Source organism: Salvia splendens, chromosome 12 (genome assembly GCF_004379255.2).
Source record: "Salvia splendens isolate huo1 chromosome 12, SspV2, whole genome shotgun sequence".
In the NCBI taxonomy this organism is placed as follows: domain Eukaryota; kingdom Viridiplantae; phylum Streptophyta; class Magnoliopsida; order Lamiales; family Lamiaceae; genus Salvia; species Salvia splendens.
Window position 1 is genome coordinate 33,013,620 of NC_056043.1, and position 23,721 is coordinate 33,037,340.

A 23,721-nucleotide genomic window follows, 5' to 3' on the forward strand; every position below is an offset into this window, starting at 1 on the left:
CACGTTTTCCCCGTCTTCACTATCCTTAGTAAGGGCGGTCGTGACAGAGAGTTGTCTTGGATGATTTTGATTATATTTATATATTTTGGTATGTTTACATGTTTATTGAGAAATGATAGAAAATGGATTAGAAAATGTACATAAAATATGTGGATGTGCAACAACCTTGTTTGAGTCAATGTTTCTTGCGATTTTGAAGTCTGATAAACCTCTAATACATATCATTCTCTTCGTCTTCGAAAGAGCTTCACGTGGATATATTGCACGCCTCAATCGGAGCTTTGTAGAGAAAGTTATGACCGTTACAAAAACTGCTCGCTGTGCAGAAGCCTTCAACCTGACGGGCCGACCCGTAACCCGAACGGGTCAGCTCGCCTAACCCGACAACCCGAACAGGTCAGCCAGAATGGCCGATTTTAAATTCGGGCTGCGAAATTACAACCATAACCCTGTATTTTTATCGGGTTATTCAGGCCGGCCCGTGAGTTCGGGTTACATTGACATCCCTACACACGCATAGTTTATCGCTCAAGCTAAAAGTACAAGTTAAAACCAAAAACAAAAATGACACCAACAATACAAAATTCGAAACAAAACATAAAAACATCAATCTACTGAAGATAATAAGGCAAGTAGGAAACAATGACTCAAACAATCAAGACGAAAGATAATAATGACTCAAATAAAAGGTTTATGAACATGGGTTGTCAGATAAAAATTCTAAATAAGTTGAAATCAGGTTAATAGTTAATGTGTTTATTGATGATAGGATTTGATTTGTACTCATTCTTATGAGTGTGCATGAAAAAGTAAAAATAAGTTCAAAATATTAAGTGGATTGTCATATCATTTCATGTAGTACTAGAATTTATAACACGTCATGGGATATGAAAAGTTACTTCATCAGCTTTACTTTTTACATTTTCCTTTAATCTTTTTACCGAATCTATTTGCTAACTTTTATTCTAATCATTTTGTAGTCTAATATGTGAATAAAGACTTGAACTTGCATTTAAAACTATAAATTACGAATCATGGATTCGTTTTATAATATTAATATGAATTTATCATATATAGGAGAATATGTTTTGATCATGGAATAGTTTACTCAAGCAAATGGCCACTAATTAAGTTGGCCCAAATTTAAGCTTCATCAAGAACAAGATGTGTGCCATATTATTTTAGGGATATCCCTACAATTTGATTCTACTATTTTATTTGTAATTTCAAATTTTTAGGGATATCCATATCATAGGAGAATATGTTTTGAAATTTTAAAAAACCTATTTATTTATATTCTACTATTTTATTTGTAATTTCAAATTTCATGAACTTTGTGGCATATGAATTATGAGTATTTAAAATTTAGTCTTGAAAAATTGATGTGACACGTGAATGCTAAAATTTGATTCTGATTTAAGGTTCGCTTGTGGAAGAAAACACTTTTATTCATAAACACACTTTTTACCTTTTAATTGGTACTACTATTCTATTTTTCTATCAAATAGCAATATTCCTCCATGAATTTTTCACTATTCTGTCGTTACATGCATGAAGCCCACATATTGCTTTTAGAGATCTAAATTAGTAAAAAGTCACATTATTTCCTCTTTGCAGAACTTGTCCAAAACGACCTCTTAAAGTTGCTTCAAAAATAATTTTATTTTATAAAACTGATACTCCCAATAAAAGTGGATCACCACACACTTCCTGCAAAAATTAATTTTATTTAAGAGAAATGAAAAAGGGGTAAAGATGATTAATTAATAATTAGGAAAGTGGTTTAGCACTGCAGCAGAGAAAACAAATGGAATTCTGTGTCAGTCAACATCTTTGGCTGGATTTCTATATCACTTTCATTTTATTACTCCCCCGTCCCAAGATAAACGACTCACAATCCTTTTTGGGACGTCCCAAGATAAGTGAGTCATTTCTTTTTTTTATTCTTTCTTTTACTTTTTCTCTCTACTTTATTAACTCTCTTACTTTATTCACTTTCTACTTTACTAACAAACCACATTTCTTTAAATCCCGTGCCAAAAAGCTTGTGTTCACTTATCTTAGGACGGAGTGAGTATAATAATAATAATAATAATAATAATAATAATAATTATTATGAGTTTTGATATGCACATAAAAATATGTTAAATAATGATAATATGAATTTTAATTTGCAATTGACAACATATAAAATTAGATAATTTGTTTGAAATGAATTATTTTTGTTCGGTGACTCGAAAACGCAAACGGGTCATAATTGTTGTGGCAGAGAGTATTTGGGTATAATAAATGGACTTGAAAAGAGTTCATTCTTGCAAATTCTCAGATGAAGGAAAAATGTATTATTCTAATTTTCAATTTTCGTTTATTGATATTTTTAATTTTAGTCTAGTTTAGTTAATTTGAGGTCCATCTATGGGAACTTGAAAAGAAATAATCATTGTTAGTAAGGAAACATGTTTTCGTGGGAAATGATGTAACTTGTTTTCCGTGAAATAAATTGATTACTTTATTTTATAATATATTATGTTATGCGGATTGTAATTTGGTTATTTGAGGATAAATTGAATCATTGATCTTGTATTATCAGAGTTTAAATTAGCAATAAATAATTTAAGACTAATTTTGTTATAGGGTAAAGGTCAATATTCACACGTTAAACTTTTCAATCAATTTAATAGTAGTAATTACTCACATTTCCAACAATGATTTATACTCCATCCGTCCCACTTTAAGAGTCTCATTTAAATTTGGCACGAGTTTTAAGAAAGGTAAACGAAAGTTGGTGAAAAAAAATAAAATGTGAGTCCTGCTTTTATATAGAAATATTATTTAGTAGCATACTTTTTGAGTTATTCCAACGCAACAATCCAAAATTAATGTAGTTTTAAGTTAAATGAATTGATTTTGATAACAGAAATACCTAAGACACTAACTTCCAAGCCTTCTCCTCTGCTCTGTGATTAATCTTACCTTGTACTGATTAATTTAGTTAGTACACTTATGTATGTACCACAAAGTATCATATTTTACACCGAAACACATAGGTAGATAAAAACAAAAATAATGATAATTTTGTTGGATTCCCAATGTTTTGACTGAATTGCACCTCCATTGGATCCATTCAAACTTGCAAGCTGCCACTACAATTATAAAATTCTCTTCATACTTCACATGCTTCTACACTACTATGCACATTTCAATATTATTAAACCAACAATAAGTTTGAACAGTAGCTTTGATGTTGAACAATACTTACAATTTTTCAAGCAAAATTAATAAAATAGGAGTAATTTAGAAAACAAAAATGATTCAAGTATTTCTTTTAGAAAATGAGTTACTTCCTTCCTCCGTTCCATAGTAGTAGAGTCATTTTTATCATTTTGGTACGTTTAATATTAGTGGAGTACAGGGCCGTCCCGACAAAATCAGATGTCCTGTGCAAAAATCTAAAATGAGGCCTACCACTATAGAAAAAAAGACAATGCATTTTAAAGAAATATACTATAGAAAAAAAGACAATGCATTTTAAAGAAATATACTATAGAAAAAAAGACAAATTGCAATGGCCGACGATGGCAGGCGCTGCAGAAGCAATCAACGATGGCTCTGGTGAGCTGGTCCCTGTTGCGGCGTTTGTCGATGAGGAACACCGAACACGAACAGGCGGCTCCCAGGTCTACGATCGGGAAAAGAAACCGATCAGAATTGGAGTCACGGTGCTAGAAAAAGGTCTGGGCGTTGCTATACAAGAGAAATAGCTTTGTTGGGCTGAAAAAATAGGAATACATGTATATGGGTTGAAATATTTCAGAGGCCCCTGAAAATTGGGGGCCATGTGCGGTCGCACAGGCCGCACGGGCCAAGGGACGGGCCTGGTGGAGTATAGTTCAAATTGCAAAAGTTTTGAGTCAATCTCTTTAAGAAAAGGCACTTTCACTCAAACTTCCATACATTTAATTTCACCCAACATAGGTTGGCACTTTTAATAGTAATATGTGCCAAAATGTGACTCTCATGAGAGCTAGACTATAGTGGTCCAGATTTTAATTGATTGTTGTGTCGTACCATTGAAATTATATTTGATTAATTTCACTATTATCTAATCATCTTGATCTTATAAATATATTATTGGGCCTAACATCTCATTTCACAACAAGCTATGAAACTGACTTTCAGGCCCGACTCTGGGCTTGGGCTAGAGGTGCGAGCAATTAAAAAGATCTGATATATATAATAGGAGGATTTCTAGATAAAATAATTTTTAAAATTCACAAAGCATTTATATGTGTTTTAGGGCTTTTTAAATCAAGAATCTATCTTTATACATTATTCTGGAAAAATCTTCACATATATATAAAAATTATAAGTTTATAATTCTGTTGATGATATGGTTTCCTGTCCTATTTATCTGCTAATAAATACTCATATTTTATTTAGATTATGATAATTGCAACTAGAGCAAATAACTTGTTACTTGTGAATGTGCCCAAACTATTATATTTCTAGAGCAAATAATTTTATATAGTGTTATTTTGTGAGTAAGTGGTGAGGAAATAAAATAAGAATGAGAATAAAGTAAAGAAAGTTATATTTCTATTTTACGAAATGTAGTGAGACAAAAAAAATCTCACTTAAGAGACTGAGAGAGTAGTTAAGTTAAGAGAAAATATGGATGAAAGAATAAAATTGAAAACAGAGAAAAAAAGTAGTAGAATAGAAAAAATATTTCAAACAACATAGGTCAGTATAAAATAAAATATTAACCCCATGATATACTCTTATATAATTATGAAGTTTTAATATTTTTCAATCGCCCAACTTGCTGAACTCTTGGCTAGGGCTGGCAAGTCGTGCGGATTGGGTCGTTATCGGGTCAACCTGATAATGACCCAACCCAATAAGGTATAACCTGAACCCGACCTGTTAAAGAAACTGTAAATCTGAACACGAACCCGACCTGCTACCTTCAAATCCGAACACGACCCACATCCGACACGAACCCGTTATCGACACGATATAATATGGGTTGACACGACACGATAACAACCCGAACCTGATATTACACGATTAAAACCTAATATTACACGATTAAACCTTAATTTTTAACCTAATTTACACAATTAAAATTCATTTTATACTATTTAAACCTAATTTATAAGAAATTAAAACATTAAAGTAATATATATATTTTAAATAATAATAAAAATAATAATATTATTTCTTAATGGGTTACCTGTATCCGACTCGCATCCGACCCGAACCCAACCCGAAATTATCGGGTTCTTAATGGTCAACTCGATAAGGACACGGATCCAATAAGACTTGACCCCAATCCAATAATTTCGTGCGGATTCGTGTCGGATTATCATGTCGTGTCGAAAATTGCCAGCCCTACTCTTGGCAGAGTCATTGGTAGTGTGACAATCAAAATTACGATAATAAATTGGCATCGTTCAATTATACTTACTATCATTTCATCAAATGAAAAATATGTATTTACTTTAAGAAAATAACACCAAAAAGAATATTCTATAGGACAAGATCCAATATGGTATAACCCCAGCCAAACAAACCCTTATTTAAATTGCCTAAAATAAAATTTACTATTAACTCTACGCAATCGATTATCTATTTGACTATTTGTATATATATATATACGTAATTTGCCTCTATTTTCTTCCTCCACAGAAATTTAGCACTACATTTTCTGTCTTCTCCATCTCCAAATTCTCCCAAAATTCTTTTTATGGATACTTCCCTTATCGATACAATTGAATTATTCAGCTCCCAGCTATATTCCTATTCAATTCGCCATTTTTACTTATTAGTTGCTTCTTTTCATCATTCAGATTGTAGTCGTCCTTGTATTTTTTCTTAATAAGGGAGTAATTTACCACCGCTTGTAGCTTTTGGATTCGGATTTTGATTTGGTTTCTCCTCTCACCATGGGTAAAAGTGAGTTTTCCCCTATTTTCCAATGTAATTGTTCGATCTTTTTCGGAGAATTTGAAGCTTAGCTTTTTTCCACTGTTTTTTTTCGTGCGGTTGCTCTTTAGCTGTAATTAAGCATGGATGAAGAAAAATTCAAATTACTCGTTTTCTGTTGATCACTTCTTTTTTACTTAATAATGGAGAATTCTTTGACGGTGAATCATTATCTTCTTGTTTTCAAAGAAAAACAACTTAATTGTGACTACGATGATGTTAATTTGATTGGAAATTTTGCGAAGTTCGGCTCGATTATTGATTTGATGTGTGGTTTTACTAGTTTTAAGGCACACGTTTGATAAATAGTTTGATCAATTTTAGAGTCGTTTGAACAGTTTGTAAGCCCATTACGTATGAACTATTGACGCTAAAGAATTTGTTGGGGGTTGGAATTTTTTTGTTTATTCGTCCATTTATTAATTTTTTTAATCATTAAGGGAGTTGTAAGTCTTTAAATTGCAATATTGTAACCAGTGGAGTAGAATGTTGGTTCCAAGTTAAAGAATTATTGAGTGGCAATGCTGATATGTAATCAAGCTTGTTACTTTGCCATTTCTTTCCCTTAAAAGGGCTAATTCTCCTTTTTAGAATCGGAGTGTTCTATTTGTGTATATAATGAATATACATGTCACCTGGGAACATTTGAATTGGATGAACTTTTCATATTTGCTACTTGATTCCCTGCCACATCATGCATGACGGGTCAGACAATTGATCAAAAGCTGTTAATTATTTGTGCTTCATCATGCAGCCCAGTAGATATAATTCGTGAATAATTGTTTTGTCTAGGAAAATCATATGACCAGTCTATATCATCTATTAATGTTTTTGTTGTTGATCAGTAAGATTAAATAACACTGCTGAATGCTGATATACAATATTTGTTGGGGTTGCACCCATAGACAAGACTAGCTGAATAGTTTGAAAACATACATCCACATTATCAGAGTTCACTCTGAAGATAATTTGATTTTTACAGGACAGCATTCTTAGTCTCTTAGAACGTGATGATAGAATTTGAATTTAATAGACCTTCTCAATTTCTGTGATCTTGTTATCTTTGTATTACTCTTACTGAGTTGCCATGTATGGTGTTTACAGGAAATCACTCTTATAAATATAAAAGTTAAACCTTTCCTCTAAAAACTCAACGTCCTTATCCCAAAATGATCAGGGTTGTCAAATAGAAACACCAAATTACCCTAGCTCAGGTTCGACAATGTCTTTAGTGTAGTGCCTTTTTTACGTTTTTCACTTAGCTATTTTTCTTTCCACTCTTCTTTCAGTGTAGTGCTTTTTTTTTTTTTACGTTTTTCTGAGTGAAGTTTGAAGGAGTCTAGTGTTGCTAACTTTGTGCGTCACAATCTGTATGTTTCTAATGTGAGCAAATACCTGTAGCAGAGCATTGTACTTTCCGTCTGAACTGTTTGAACTGAGCAAATACCTATGCCCAACCCTGAGCAGTTTTAAAACACATCATTCTTGCTAATGTGTACCTCAAATTAAACACTCTTTTCTTCTATCCTTTTTCTCACAACACTTTGTTATGGCATTTTAGAAAGTTCTCAGAAGAAATTTGCTGCAATGCTGGATAGCGATGATACAGATAGTATGAGTTCATCTACATCATCTATGCGCTTCGATCACATGACAGAGAATGGCCTCGATGAAGTTCAGGTTGATAAGGATGCGTTGCTTGATCAGTGGTTAGATGCTCTGTATGAGAAGAGGTAATCCTTTTGGTTCCATTCTCGCCATGTAAGATACTCAGATTCTACGTGCTTTGTGATCTTTCTATTCTGAAGCGATTATTTAAAATTGTACTTTTGCTGCATGATGATATAATGCATGTCAAAAATATGTATCAGTAATGTGAAGACTTCTAATAAAGTTTTCTTTTTCTTGTTGTTTTGATACTGTGTTATTTTGATACAGGGGGTCCACTAGAGAAAAGGCTTTGGCATCTATTATTGAGGCCTTCAATAGCAGTTTGCAGTATGAATTTGTTGAAGCAAAGTAAGAATTCATTGCCGTTTTGCTTTCATTCTGAGCTCTATTGCCTTGGTCTCTTAAAGCTGGAAATTCCCGTGCACGTGTATTGAGGAATTTGTTTGGGGGGGAGGGGGATAGATAGCATTATATTGGGATTATATATACATTTGCAACAAAGTAACTAGTTACGCTTTTATTAAATCTATCCAATTTCAAGTATCTTCACTGAAGAAGATTTTCCTGCTATATAGTAAAGGTTGATATTTATACGGATGCACTCGCACATTGAAGTTTATGGTTTCTTCAATGTTCTTAAAGTTTGGGTTCAATAATAGTAGTTTTTTCTTTCTCCTCCCAGGTTTGCTACATTGCTGCAGCAATGCCTCAATTCAATTAAAAAGGGTTCTGCCAAGGAGGCTGCCTTGGCATCTCATGCAATAGGTTTCACGCTGCCTTTCACATATTGTATCTAGCCTTTCGTTGTTTAGCTAATGTTTCGTAAACTAAATTATTTTTGTACTCTTTTACAGGGCTTTTAGCTCTGACTGTGGGTCCTGGGGAAAAGGCTCAAGAGGTCTTGGAAGAATCACTCTCCCCTATATCTGACGCCCTAAGAGTTCGGCCAGAGACATCTAAGATTTTGTCTGTATGTTATGTTAGTATGATAGTTCAGTAAGGTGAATTGCCCTTTACCAGTGCCTAATCTGATATTGGATGTTGCTATGATGTGCTCGCAGTTACTGCAGTGTTTGGCTGTTATTACGTTTGTTGGTGGTGAAGATCCAGAACAAACTGAAAAATCAATGCACATAATGTGGCAAGTGGCTCATCCAAAGTTGGGTGCCAATGTAAGCATCCTTGCTATCAGCCTGATCCAAGATGTTAGGTATTTTTTTATATATTTTTATTTTATCAATAGGTAGAAAATCTACTAGAAACTTAACCTCCTGTACCATGCAAACTCAATTTCTAAAGCGATCTACAGTTCTCATCAAAGATGCATTTTTGTAATGTCGATGCATCTTATGTATTACAATAGTGCAGCTTTTGGTGAAAACTGAAGATCATACAACGATGATTGGTCTGAATTAGGTTTTACATACTGCGGGATAGAAGGCTTCTATCTGATTCTGTCCCTGTATGCATATGTTGTCTGCAAGCAAACAAAAGCACCACATATACCATGACATATAATCTGATCTGTGATGTTGTAGGCTTGTAGCTTGTTATCAGTTTGGTCATATGCTGATTTAGTGGATATCCAATGTTAAGTGATGCATATACTTATTTTCGCAGTTCGGTTGAGCATTAGATATCAGAGTCCAAATGTGTCAGCTATCATATTTTATGCTTCTGTTAATCAGCTCTGCTCAGTCATGTAATTTATAACTGATCTCTTCATTCAGGTGGCTACCTCTAAACCTTCACCTGCAGTGATAGCGATGATGGTCTCTTCTTGGTCATTTTTACTCACTACTGTGAACAGCTGGGCACTGAACCCCAAGAGTTGGCAAGAGTAAGTATCAATTTAGAGTTGAGCTTGCTTTTCAGTATCTTTAAGATTGTAGTTCAAGACGTGTGGTTTCAAAGCATTTTATGAGGGCTACTTGAAATAATCCAGGTCAATCTCGTACTTCTCTACACTGTTAGACAAGGATGACAGAGCACTGCGCATGGCAGCTGGTGAAGCACTTGCTTTAGTCTTTGAGATTGGGAGCCTGGACAAATTCTGCGGAGAAGCTAAGGACTCTTCTGATCCCACTACTGATGAAGGGAAGGATTCCCGAAAATTGATGTACTTGCATGGATTGAGGACTAAAGTACTTGGTCAAGTGCGGGGCCTCTCTGCTGAGGCCGGTGGTAAAGGTTCTGCTAAGAAAGATCTCAATAGTCAGAAGAACACATTCCGAGATATCCTAGACTTCCTTGAGGTATGCTTCTATTTGTAATTTGTTATTCTACGTTGATTTGGTTTCTAGAAAGCTTTAAGTTTTTTTTATCAATTATCATATAACAGAACGGTTCTACACCCGAGACCTTGATGAAGATTGGTGGGGATCCTCTGAGCACAAGCTCATGGACTCAATACATACAGGTAATGATATCTTCTTTACATATTTTATCAGTGGTGAATTGGCTTTTAACCTTTTTCTAATATCTTTCTGGATTATAGTTGAACTTCCTGAAACATTTCCTAGGAGGAGGATTTGTGAAGCACATGCAGGTCCGTATTATATTTTGCTAGCGGTTCTGCTATAATGGAGTTCTTTTATGGGCTATCATAATATGTTATATATCACGTGTGTGGCAGGAGAACCAATTTCTCCATGACGTGTTTAACTTTATCCCCAAGAAGAAGCACCTATCAGGGGCCGAGCAACGCATGTCAGGGAGTGAAAAGGTTAGTTAAATCAGACCGTTCTTGAAGTAACTTTGGATGCTGATTGAAATGTTACTCAGTTTATAGCAAGTTTCTAAAATTGTTTGTGTCCGTGTGTGTGCATCAAGTGTCTTTCCTCATCCGACCTCCATTACTCTTCGAGATGATTATATTTCTGTTGTTTGACTGCATGTCTATTTTTTCGTGTGTTTGAGTCCGCAGTTCAGTATTTAGAGTTGAGATGGTTTTGCTCATGTGTTCCCTATTTGTTGACAGAGGATGTACAAGTCACCTAACTCAGCTCTCAACAAGGCACGGACGCAGTTACTGAACAAACAACGCACATTGGCCCAGGTTAGTTCATCTCCTGGAAAAACAAACCACTTCCCTTATCTCGTGGAGGAAGGGACCGAACATTGATCCACTTGTTGATTTTTCCCTCTTCTTTATTTCGGTACGAGAAATATGACCTTGTCATTTTTGGCGTGCAGGACAAGAACTCGGGCTACTTTGCATTCGACGAGTGAAAGAGGAGCTCAAACTAGTTTATCCCTTGTGTCTATACGTTCAAAAATTACATATCTTGTGATTTGTTTACCGATTGGGATCCAATGTAATTTCACTCAATTTATTCACTATAATCTAAACCAGAGGCAGTTGTATGATGGAATTGCTGGCTCTCCTGATTTTCTAAATTTCTTCTTGTAATGATTATCCTATGTATGATCCACAATTCGAAGGTTCTGTTAAAATGCTCTTGACGGTGACAATAGTTTTGATACAACGATCATATAAGTATTAATTTGTGACAACTTCGAATGTTGAGGTATTCAATCGTATATTTTCTTATTTTTTCGGGGTTTATGTTCTATGTTGTTGGATATATTTAATTTTTTGGGTTTTTGTTTTGTTTTACTAATTCCAAATTTGTTATTAGTTTTTATACTTTCATTCCTCTAATCATATTGCTTTATAGAGATGCTATAAGTGTGGTTTCAACTAATTCTAATCAAGTTTAATAAAGAGTCATGTACGACACAATACTACTACAGTGAAACTTCCACACTACTTTCAAGTAAAATAACATACACAAAATACAGCAATAAATAAGAAAGCAATATTCCCATTACTATATTTTCGTACAAAGTGTACCACGACCGTGCGTGTTCTTACAACAATCTTCGCTCCTCGTAGATGAGCGTAGTTATGCACGAGATAGTCAGTTAGCATATGTCTTTTTTTCCTTATTGAGAAAGGAGGATATGCTGCTTTGTGTCACTTTAATTCCCTTGTTATTAGCAGAGAATATAAATGTCATATAGTGATTATAATAATTATTGAGAGATTAATTATATGAAAATGTCATAAATTTGCAGCATTAATCCTCTGATAAAGTCCCATGTCCATCCCATTGTAAGCAATTGGAGCATACATCCACATTTCATCAGAGCTTAGCAACTGCAAATTAACACAAAAACATGATTAATTACATTAATCAAGTGATGGATCCTTTATTATTATGTAACAAATCTAAATCACAAGCCTTATTATTTTTTTTATTACCTTGATTTGTAGCTGCAGAAACTTGACATATTGGACTGCCTCTTCCAGCATTGTGCTAATATCAACCTAAACATGCCAAATAACTCATGTTAAGTAACTATAATAAAATATATATATATATATATTCAAACCAAAATTTGCTAATGTAATAGTATGATTTTGATATTTACCTTTGTTCCATTGGGCACAAGATTCTGCAAGATTCTCAACCTTTCATTAATCCTTTCTCTTCTTTTCTGCAAAATGCAAACAACATTACATTAGACTACAAAAGTGAGCTTATTTTTTCATAGTAAAACACACTTTTGAAATAATGATGCTTAGTTTTATTTACCCTTGCATAGAGGCTTTGTGGATCAGTTGCTGGGCTCTTGCTAGCCCTGTTCTTGGCCGACGATGTGGACGTGGACGTGGATATTGACCCCTTCGACTCAGACTCCTCCGAGCCATTGCCATTACAATCACCCCCCTCACATCCAACACCAACACCAACACTCTCTTCTTCATCATTCTTGCTTGCTTTCCCACCTCTCCTCGCCTTATTCGCCTTCGCCTACACCAAAAATTCCACAACACATCCATGAGAAATATGTAAAAATCCCGGCCCACTTTAGACATGGGCCGGCTCAGCCCATTTGGCAAGTATAATGCCAACGTGGCTTAACCTATGAACCATAAAAATCGCGAAAAAACCCTCCTCACCAGTCTAGCCACACGAGGCCTCTTCTTCGATGAATCTTGAAGTGGCTCTACATCAGCATTGTCCATCCCGTCGTTGCAAAGCATCTGCGCCTTCAAATGGAGGATCTCCCCCATGAGATCACCGGGGAAGGAGGGGACGTTGGAGGCGAAAAGGGACGTGTCAATATGATCATAATGGAAGCTACTAGCATGATCATGAATATGATGATTATGATGATCAAGATCAAGATTGTTGTTGTACACATTTGCATCAACCAAGAAATTGTTGGTGTTGCAATCCATCAAAGAATTAGATTCCTCAAAGGAAAATAGCTTGCTCAATGAATCCCATTCTCCATCAAGAAAAGCCTCAACAGCCTCCATTTTTTTTTGAGAGAGAGAGAGAGAGGAGAGAAAGAAGAGTATGAGTTGAAGATCAACTTAGCTCTATGGTGTTGTGGTGTTGAAATACACATACCTCAGCATCTTATTTATATATGGGGAAAAAGGGAATGGCAGTGAGGATTTGACTTCAATTTTCTAATGATTTGATGAAATAAATATTATGGAAAATTGTACAAAAGTATAATTAAAGGAGTTTGGTCCGAGTTCTTTGTAGCCAACTCATGGGGTGGCTAATAATATACATAAAAAATCAATACAAAGAAAAATAAAAATACTTGGGCTTTAACCACTTCAAACTATTTAAAAAATGAAGTATAACATGTTGAGAGAAATGGGGGAAAGGGTTAAATACATGGTTCAATCAATATTTAAATAATAAGTTTTATTGTTAAATAAATGTAATGTTGACATCCATCCCGCTAGCTCTTTACTTGAAGAAAATATTTATGTTAAATTGCTTTTAATTTATCAATAATCAATAAAAAAAATGAAACTAAACTATATTTGAGTATATGCGTAACTAAACTTAATGAAAATGTCAACAATATGTCTTATTATGTTTAAAAAGAGGAATAATACATCACTAAAGGTCAATGCTAAAAGGAATGGAATGTATATATAAATACATGTTTCATATGGAAGAGATTAATTAATGAAAGGTTCTATAATATAAGCCAAGACCGTATAAAAAAGCAAGCCACGCATTATATGATACTTACAAAGCTAAGTTTTAATATGCATTGTTGAATAAATTACATTAATCATACTTTCATCATCTATTTAAGAAATAAAAAATATCCGGAAAAAACACCATCGCTCGTCATCATCTAGTTTATCATCCACTTTATAAATTTCATAAATATAATTTCACATATCTAACTAAACCTACTTTTACAAACATAAATACAATATCATTTGTCCATTCTTAAATCTTAAATAAAGCATGCCATGTAAACTTGTGTGAGATTAACTATTCATACCCAATCATTGTGATTGTGACTAACAATGATTCGTGTAAGCTGTCAATTAACATGATAATGTAGTTTGGTGAATGTGAGATTGAAATGGTGAAAAAGGAAAAGATAAGAAAATAAAATGAATAAGTGAATGAAATGGGAGAACGTGGGATTAATTAATTTTAATGTAAATATATGGATAAAGAGGATGAATATGAAAGGCGGCAAACGTGAGGATGAGTATAGCATTCTTTCTTAGTTGAAAAATCCGACACTTTCAACCGATAAACTCGCTCTTTGTCGACATATATTTAATTAGCACACACTAATCCCAATCCAAATTTAAATAAAATGCCGACATAGATTTATTTACTTGTGATAGAATTTTAATTTGGTAGTTAATTGCTATTGTAGGGTGAAGTTTTCGTTGATGGATGAATGCACTTCATGGGTCCGGGTCCGGGTCCGGGTCCGGATAATAGTGACATCGGAATTTTCATATGGATTAGTGGCGAATGTAGTGACTTTATACGTTTATTGTAATATTCTCGTGTCTGCAAAAAAAGTGCTAACGTTTATTTTTGTAGCATACTCCTACAAGAATAGAGTTGAAGGATTAAAAAATGCTAGCATGAGGCCTGCTCTGATACAATGTCGAAACATAGAATTAATCGAGTTTCGGGAAAACGTTAAATCAAAGTTTGAAGCTTATGTGATCGGCTTTGTATTGCTCAATTTGCATCAAACTTACACCCTGTATTTATATGATTTCTTCATAATATTTGGTAATAATCTTGATCTTTTTTCTTTTTTGAATAGACTCTAATTTATGAAAATTAAGAGTGTCATTTCTTTACTTGTTTATAATAATTGCTATTGCTAAGATTAACATTGGTCGACACATGTGTATGATGAGAAGCAATAGATTCTTATTTTGTTTAAAATGAGGAGTATATTTTTTGGGGGGAGAGCATAAGTACAATATATAATACTATCTATGATAAGAAACAATTCCCATTTCCCAGCTGTGAAATCTTCATTTTGTTGGTATTAAGATTGATTTGAAGATTATTTGAACTTAGCCAATTTATTTTGTCACCTTTGATTCCGCCGTTAGTCCCGCTTTAAGGGTAGACTCTTGCCATTAGTGTATCATTTTTATTTACAATATACTATATCAATAAATACAATGTATAGTGTAGTTTTAATTTCCTATTTTCTTGTTCTTATAATAATTTGGGATAGAACATTTTTTTTATCATATATTTCATTGTTTTTTATATTGTATTTATACATTGTTTAAATGAAATATAAGAATTTCTTTTATTAACAATAGTTACATAATTACATTCACTACAACAAAATACATCTATTCTTTAATATAGAACGCATACATATTATATTTATATAGCTAGCTTAGTATGTTCTGTATGTATCAAATATTGAGTTTGTTTGATTTCTAGAGAGCATGATATCTTTGTTAATACGTGGCTAATTTTCAAGGTATTCATTTAATTTAATTCATAAGATTAGCCTAGTAGTACGTGCAATGATTCTTTTGTTCACGCACACACGTATATAACTATATTATATGTAAGAATTATAGTAATGAACATATCAGATATTCTCCATAAAAAACTAGTTATGCCAGTGGGAATTAATTTTTAAAAATATTCTTCATTTTATTGTGTTTTCATTGAAAGGGGGCTTGATCAGTCTTTTATCAAATCCATTTATTAGGATCACTATTTCTTTCAATCCACATTTCTCAATTTTCACGGATATTATATACAAACATTTGCCAAGGTAATAAGTACCTATTTACAATAAAAATGCAACCCCAATACAATTAAATTATAATTAGGAGATTTGATATGCAAATCTTATTAATCTAGCTCTTCATTAACCATAATGTAATCTAGTAATGATACAATATTAAGATTTCATTTTCAGAAACGGCTGCCACCTATTACACGAGGTCAATGACTCCACAAAATTATAATTTTGTGGAATTTGATGTTTCACATATTCACATAATTCGTAGTATATATTATACTATGTAAATATATTTTACTCTGTACTTATATTTCTAGAATTATTTTGTTGAGTAATGTAGAATTTTATTTAATCATCAATCCTAACAAAATCTACTACTAAATGTCGAAACAAAGAGTTAAAAACCTTCAAAATCAGATTTTATTCTTTCTTGTAATTCGAAACGTTTTCCCTTGCACGATTGGGTTTAATTCATGAATTTAATATTTTAAAATGGTTCTGTCTTAATTGAGTTGTTTTAAATAAAATTAATTGAATTGATTAAATGTGGAGAGCATCAATATAGTTGAAACTAAAAAAGAATGACAGCTTGGTCTTATCAAACTACCAAACTATATACCTTATTCATAAACAATATGCCACGCAAAGTACATTTTTTTTGCAGGTTTTAATATTATTGAGATTTAACTTTTAATACAGTTATGGTGTATCACGAATCAATACACTTGAGAGTTTCCTTTCGAAGTTAAGAGTAAAAAATGGTAATTACTTTAGAAATTTGAATGAAGTTCAAATGAAAATTATTCACCAATACTATAATTTATTTCAATAAAGATTAAGCTTAGGACAACTGCATCAGAGTGCTAAAAGGATGCATTAAGCATACAATCAGTACCTAAGCAGGCTTTTACATCAAACAATGAGCAGTCGGCGCATGCCCAACAATATTAAAAAAAAAAAATCGAATTTAATTATATTGTATTTTTAATTTTTGTTTTTAATTGTGTGTCGTTTATTGAAATTGTGTATTTTTCATTGTTATCATTTATGGTTTAATATGCATTAGTTAATGTAATTTATAGTTATTTAATGACATTATGAATTTCCATTTTATATGTATATTTCAATATTATATAACAAGAAAATAAATACTATGAATAATGTAAGTGCTTTTGCATGCACAAGACTACAGTAATGTGGATAAATACGTAAATAGTGTAAATGTAAATGTTTTGCATTCACTCACTCTGCTGTGGATGGCCTTATGCACGGAGTATAATTTCCTTTTAAATAGAAAAAGAAAAGACAAAAAAATGTAAATAAGAGAAAATTAGTAAGAAGAGAAACTGTTCCATATGTACTTTATCAAATGTATTTAATGACAACCAATCACATCAAACTACAATAATTATACAACTTATATATATAATGATAGTAAGTCCACTTCTCCGAGTAAGAGATCGTATTAATTAAGGCAGCTTAAGCCATAATTAGAAGAGTTGGTTATGACGTAAACTAAGCATGATGATCAGTTTTAGTCAATAATTATTCTCTCCAATGACTTCTCTTAGCACTTAAGAGCAAGAACATGTAATTTTCAGTGGCCATATGAATTATTGTGAAAATTACATATGTAAAATCTTCTAAGGCCACAAATAATATAATATAAAATCTCAAACATCCACATATATAGTGGAATTATTGTGAAAATTACATATGTAAAATCATTGCATTTATAGTGAAATTAACTGTACTTAAAAAATTATTCCGTCAAGTCTTGAATGATGAATGGTTTAGATTTATTTTTAAATGAAATAATGCTTTTATGTATAGATTAATGTTTTCTATATGATTACCATTTTAGGAATAAAATTAGTATTTTCTACTTTATTATGTGTAGAATATAAAGGATAAAAAGCTCCATGATAATGGAGAAGAAAAGAGATGAAGATGAAAGATATAAATTTGTATATTACTTCATGAAAAAAAAATGAGATACAAAAGTTACTTTTATACTCTTAGCTCGAGTGTAGATCTGTGCATGTACACTTGCACACACACAATTATTCCTCACAACAAAATACTTCCTCCGTCCCGAACTACTCGCACATTTCCTTTTCGGCACGGAGATTAAGGAATGAGTGTATAGCAAAGCCAACAATTGCGGCTATAGGTGATAATTTTTACTAAAAATGGAAAGAGTGCAAATAACTTGGGACGCCCAGAAAGGAAATAAGTGCAAGTAGTCCGGGACGGAGGGAGTACTAACTAACTCTCATCTAGAAGCTTCCCTATTCTTATGAACCACGTCATCATATTCTGCATGTACACATCTAAGAGCACCCCGATGGCACGCCCTATGGCGTCCATCGTCCTCGGGCGCGGACGATAGGCGCGGACGATGGCACGCATTTTACTTAAAAAATGCATTTGCCAGGGTTCGAACCCAGGTCTATTGCTTGGAAGACAATAATCCTAACCATTAGGCTACACACACTAGTTGAGATATCTTGAAAACTAAATTGTTTTATACAATTTATTAAGATGAAAATGTGAAAAAAATTAATTTTTATAAAATGTATGTAATTTTTATAACATGAATTTTTCTAATTTTAAATCCAATTACATTACTAATAATGTGACTCTACTCTTGACTAACTCATAAGCATATGAACATTAATTTTTATAAATGTATTAATTTTAATAAATGAAATGGAGTTTTTTCCCAATTTTTGTAGTTATTTAAATATTTAAACAAAAGAAAATGCATAGGGCGCGCCATAGGGCGCGCTTTAGGGCGACCCACTGCAGGTGGGAGGTAGGAGGATAAAACTGGTGACGTGACGCGCCTTAAGTCGCCCCACTGCTAACTGCTAATGCCCTAATCCATGTAGCCATCTTCCTTGTTCCATGATAAGTTTCAACATTATGCTTTTTAGGACTAAATAATTGTTCGAAATTTATGGTGGACGGAAAATTTGGATATAATATTTATTTTATTTTATCAACGGTGGTAACTCTTTTGATGAATTCTCCCTTCTTTTTGTTTATTTATTACTCCGTATGATTTAATTAATAGTTCAATGTCTCCAAATTTATTCTCGAACATAACCATTGACAAAGAAAAAAGGCATGAACTATGCTGATTATTTGTAATTAATATAACACCGAAAAGGCCAAATGGAAAAAAAGGGGTCATAAAAGTGCCTTCATTTAAAAATATATATGTTGGTAGATGATATAAAATATAACTTCCTTTTTGCTGTTGGCTGACTTGTATAGACCAATATAACTAATCATGTATTATTAATGCATTGAAAGGTCAAAGATACTAAATTGCTAATTCATTAATTTATGCCTAATTATTTAGTTAATTAAGGTTAATCACGAGGATAATATTTCTGGGTTTTGGTTAAGCACAATTTACGGACAGAAGACCGACAGTACAATCATTATTATCATATTTATGAAGTTTAATTCCTAAAATAACCACATCGATAGAATATGTCGAACAATAAGTAAATTAAAATGTTGCATAAATTTTGGTTTTTTGAGTGAAGGGTGTTTAGACATGATCAACCCAAATAAAAGTAATTCATGAGAACATAGAATACATGTACAAAGGGATTAGGCACAAACCTAGCAATTCTTGAAGGAGAAGCAATAACTATTTGTGAAGCAATTCTTTCTTTCCTCATGTCTCGCTCACAAGAACAAACAGTGATTTGTCGCCTAATTTCTCCCGACCCTATGATGAACACAAACGAGTTACTAGCAAACGAACAAACAAACACTAGTCAAATAAGAAAAAAATAAGATTTTAAAAGCAAGTAAAATGGCATCCTCTAGTTCAGAATCGAGCCTAATTACACAGTTTGGTTCGGTTTTCCGTCATCTCATGTACTCTAATCTATGGGACAGTTGAGGTTCTAAATTCCATTCCCTACCGGATGCAACTTTTATACCCTCCTTAGCACAGATAAACCACTAAGCCAACAAAACCAACCACCTCATAAATAAACCAAGCCATCGGCCACTATCCTTCCGTTCCTCACCTCATTGCTAGGCATACATAATCGTAAGGCCCAAATGACTATCCTTATATTTATCATATTGGTCGAGATAAATGATCGTACAATGCAAACGGAATAAAAATACAGGCCACCTTAACTGGAGAGGAATTACATATACCTTCAGTTCAGCCAATTCAATAACACAAGCGCACTCAACCACGGTGACACCAACACGTTCTGCAATAGGTTTAGGAACTGCTTAGTAATTTCAAATCGGATAACACTAGTCAACTGGTAATAATTAACAACATTTTCCTCAAAATTGGTAAATCAAGAAATGCACACTGTTGCCTCCAGGAAAGCAAATTAAAGCAAAACTCAAGTGTTAATCACAATTTTAACAAACAAGTTACTTGACATGTACACGCGTGGCAGGCTAAACTGAAACATAAGATGAGAATCATAGTGCATTGTATCTCAACAAAGCCTGCTGCACTTTAGAATTACTATGAAATATATCAGTTTTACTAATGCAAAAGAAAGAACATCGTCAAAGCCTACTTCTCATGGCTACATTCAAATCTCTAACAAAAGGAAAACAGAAACGCACATGCACATGCACAAACACGTATTGAGGACTTGGATAAGCAAACACACACAAAGACATTTTTAGTACTAATAATGAATCATACCAAGCAGACGTATTGCAGCATTTAAGGTACCCCCTGTAGCAATCAGATCATCTACTATAACCGCACGTTCCCCAGCTTGCACAGCTCCAACATGCATCTCTATCTTGTCAGTTCCGTACTCCAAAGAGTACTCTTCTGATATTACCTCCCCTGTAAGGATTAATATATTAGTAGGATTACTGTAAGATATATGGAAAATCTACAAGGTGCTCATGTGAAAGTGAAACAGATCAAACTGATATATATAGACAACCTAAGAAGTACAAAGAGATACAGATAACACTAACAAAGGGAACTAAAAAAATAAAGTACATTCCATGTATATAAGAAATGTATATTGAAATCCAACAACCCTTAAATTTTCAGAACGGGTTCTTCCATCAAAATAGAATTCATATGAAACAGTATCACACTATCACAATCAGTGTTGTTAGGGTCGAGGGTCGCACCGGGTCGATAAGGTGAAAATTCGGGTCGCGGGTCGACGAGTCGACTGGGTCGAGAGACCCACTAATCTGCACACAAAATTCAAAAAGAAGATGAAAGTTAGAACAATACCTTGATTAAACAAAGGAAGGAATAGATGAAGGGTGGCTCTGTATATTTGTTTAGGAATGAAGAGGATGAATTTAGGGTTTGAAAAGTTTGATGGTGTTCATGCATATATATAGATAGATAAAAACGTGTGCAGTCAGAATATAAGTGTGAGAGATTTTTGAAAATCAGAATATAAGTGTGAGAGATTTGAGGAAAAAACGTGTGCAGTCAGAATATAAGTGTGAGAGATTTGAGGAAAAAAGACTGAGATTAGAGAGGAGCACACTGCTGAGATTAGAGAGGAGAAAAACGTGTGCTCCTGATGAGATTAGTGAAAGTCAGAGCAAAAGTGTGAAAGATTTGAGAAAATCAGCAGACTTTTAGGTAAGTTTTTACTTTTATACTTATGTTTATTTTAGTAAAAACAAATCAGCATTAAAAAGGAAAAGATTCAGAGAATAAAGGTCTAGGAATTACCTGTATCTCGACCCGGCGGCGACCCTCTCGACCCAGGCGACCCTCTCGACCCGGGCGACCCGGCGGCGACCCCGTACCTCGATCAACCCACCCATGTTGGGGCGGTGACGGTCTCGACCCGGGCGACCCGGGCGCCATTTTGACAACACTATCACAATGAAGAAACAACAATAGTAAACTATATAAAATATAAGGGAAAAATGCATATAACCCCTTGTGTTTTCTCAACAATGTGAAAAACATTTTTAATGAGAATTCCAGCAGTGAAAATACACACATAAAAAACAATGTTACTGGCATCCTAGGTGACTTTGCACAAGCATCCCAACAAACTTAGAATGAAAAAAAGGGCTTGAATCTGAGATAAGCAGTAGTAAACGCTTTGATGCTCTTGGATCTTCCAACTCAACTAGAAGTGTAAAGCAGTAAGGAAATAAGCCTAACAAGTATGCTGTAACATGTCTTCAAATGCAAGCAAAACATCAACAAGATAAGAAAGCTGCCTACATACTTATAAATTATAAGCAAACTATTTGTATGATTGCATTGACATCATTTAACCGTACCAGGTAGTTTTTTGGGCTTTCTCATTGGGACAAATTTTGCACCAATAGCCAATGCGATCGGAGGACCGAATATAAAGCCCCTTGCTTCAATACCTGTAAGAAATCTGATGGTGTTACATTCATAAAAAAACATATATTCAACTTCCAAATAGAGCCTCAAATTTATGGACCTGTCTTCACATTTTTGGTTTGGTTTGAGAAACTTTAGTGCAGCCCTACCTTCCAAATTCCAATACATCACACTCCCCCCTCAATTTTATCTCTAAACACATTGGCTACAATTTATAAAACCATCTCTATCTTCTAAGCAACAACTAGAAAAGCAAAACTACTTTACCAAACACAGCTTACAGTTTTCTCACAATAAAAAACACTTCTGCTTAGTTTCGGAAGGAGACGAAACATACCGGCAATAACATTGATGTTCTTATCTCTATATCTCTCAACAAACAAATCGATGGTATCCTTAAACGCCTTAGGATCAAGCAGCAACGTCGTTATATCCTGAAACATAATCCCTGCCCACAGTTTTTCAAACAATTCAATTCAATTCAATCATGCAATCCAAATTCAGGCAAACGAAATCGAAGATCGAGAAAATTCAAGTGCGTCACCAGGTTTGGGGAAATCAGGTATGACACGAATACTGGAGGCGATCCGAGCAATGCGTTGGTCGGTAACGTCGACGTTTGATGTGGCCATGGCTGCTCCGTTAATTCTGCGACGCTCCGGTAGGGTTGCGCCACCAGTAAAGCGGCCGTAGCTAAGCGGATCAGTTCTGCTGCTGACTGCTGACTGCTGCTGCTTCAGTGTTAGGAAGAAGAACTATGATTTGGGGAAAACGGAAAGACGAATTTGCCCTCGACAATTTTGGGAAGAGACCGCTGAGAGAGTGTACATCGCAGGGTTTTAAAAGGGTATAATGTGGAAATTTGAGATTTAGAATGTCGAGACAAACATTTCTTGATTTTCTATCCATGATTAAATTGGCACAATATTATTCGAAATTAGTGTTTCTATAACATTGTTCTAAATTACTCCATCATCCGCTGTTAGGAATCTCATTTCTTGGTGGCATGTGTTTTAAAAAATGTTAAGAAAAATGAGTGCGAAAAAAGTGAGTGGAATAGATGTCTCACTTGTATATATTAATTTTAAATGAAATGTGAGTGGAATGAGTTAGTGGATGATGGGATCCTACTACCATTTATGATAAAAGTGAACCGGGACTCCTATTCGCAGAAGGACTAAAATGAAAAAACGGAACTCCTATTCACGGACGGGGGGAGTAGATATTAAATTTATACAACTAATCGAACAATATTCATACGACTCAGCTTCATTAATCCATCCAACCTACCAATTTATCTAACTAATATTTTCATCTCTCCAAATCAACTTTCTCAAACATAAAAAAAATACGCATGTCTTGTTTATTCAATTGTACTAGTATAATTTAATGAAATTAGAGGGAAAGTGATCTTTGTGGATGATGTCTCTATATAATATTTGTCTTGTTTATTCAATTGTACTAGTATAATTTAATGAAATTAGAGGGAGAGTGATATTTGTGGATGATGTCTTTATATAATATTTGGATATGGTATGTGAAGGCATGTTGATGGAATACGAAGGCATGTTTCATGCGTGAAAAGAAGTCAAAAGTGGAGGAATGTAAAATGACTACAGTAA

At 33.8% G+C, this 23,721-nt stretch overlaps 3 protein-coding genes across 5 annotated transcripts; 1 reads left to right on the forward strand and 2 right to left on the reverse strand.

The window, feature by feature from the left end:
* Window positions 1–5,672: 5,672 nt before the first annotated feature.
* LOC121757947 (interferon-related developmental regulator 1-like) lies at window positions 5,673–11,215 on the forward strand. Of its 2 annotated transcripts, none has more exons than XM_042153392.1 (13): window positions 5,673–5,958; window positions 7,550–7,721; window positions 7,927–8,007; window positions 8,342–8,424; window positions 8,514–8,638; window positions 8,721–8,831; window positions 9,390–9,499; window positions 9,605–9,914; window positions 10,001–10,078; window positions 10,157–10,207; window positions 10,295–10,384; window positions 10,640–10,717; window positions 10,855–11,215. In XM_042153392.1, the coding sequence occupies exons 1-13, from the start codon at window positions 5,949–5,951 to the stop codon at window positions 10,888–10,890; spliced, it is 1,335 nt and encodes a 444-aa protein (XP_042009326.1). In that variant the 5' UTR covers window positions 5,673–5,948; the 3' UTR covers window positions 10,891–11,215. The 2 variants fall into 2 exon arrangements, with proteins under 2 accessions (XP_042009326.1, XP_042009327.1); XM_042153393.1 differs by having other exon boundaries at window positions 8,514–8,629.
* Window positions 11,216–11,725: 510 nt separating this feature from the next.
* On the reverse strand, window positions 11,726–12,991 carry LOC121757921 (transcription factor bHLH139-like). Its single transcript, XM_042153373.1, has 5 exons — window positions 12,629–12,991; window positions 12,261–12,479; window positions 12,097–12,162; window positions 11,927–11,992; window positions 11,726–11,821 (listed from the first exon to the last, which is right to left on the reverse strand). The coding sequence occupies exons 1-5, from the start codon at window positions 12,989–12,991 to the stop codon at window positions 11,726–11,728; spliced, it is 810 nt and encodes a 269-aa protein (XP_042009307.1).
* A 6,253-nt stretch (window positions 12,992–19,244) lies between these two features.
* LOC121759546 (adenine phosphoribosyltransferase 1, chloroplastic-like) lies at window positions 19,245–22,899 on the reverse strand. 2 transcript variants are annotated; one of them, XR_006041679.1, is made up of 7 exons: window positions 22,644–22,899; window positions 22,437–22,547; window positions 22,030–22,122; window positions 21,464–21,611; window positions 20,899–20,964; window positions 20,450–20,599; window positions 19,936–19,994 (listed from the first exon to the last, which is right to left on the reverse strand). XR_006041679.1 is itself a non-coding variant. In XM_042155174.1 (6 exons), the coding sequence occupies exons 1-6, from the start codon at window positions 22,729–22,731 to the stop codon at window positions 19,439–19,441; spliced, it is 555 nt and encodes a 184-aa protein (XP_042011108.1). In that variant the 5' UTR covers window positions 22,732–22,875; the 3' UTR covers window positions 19,245–19,438. The 2 variants fall into 2 exon arrangements, 1 of the variants encoding a protein (XP_042011108.1); XM_042155174.1 differs by lacking the exons at window positions 20,899–20,964; window positions 21,464–21,611 and adding an exon at window positions 19,245–19,492 and having other exon boundaries at window positions 22,644–22,875.
* Between the last annotated feature and the right edge of the window lie 822 nt (window positions 22,900–23,721).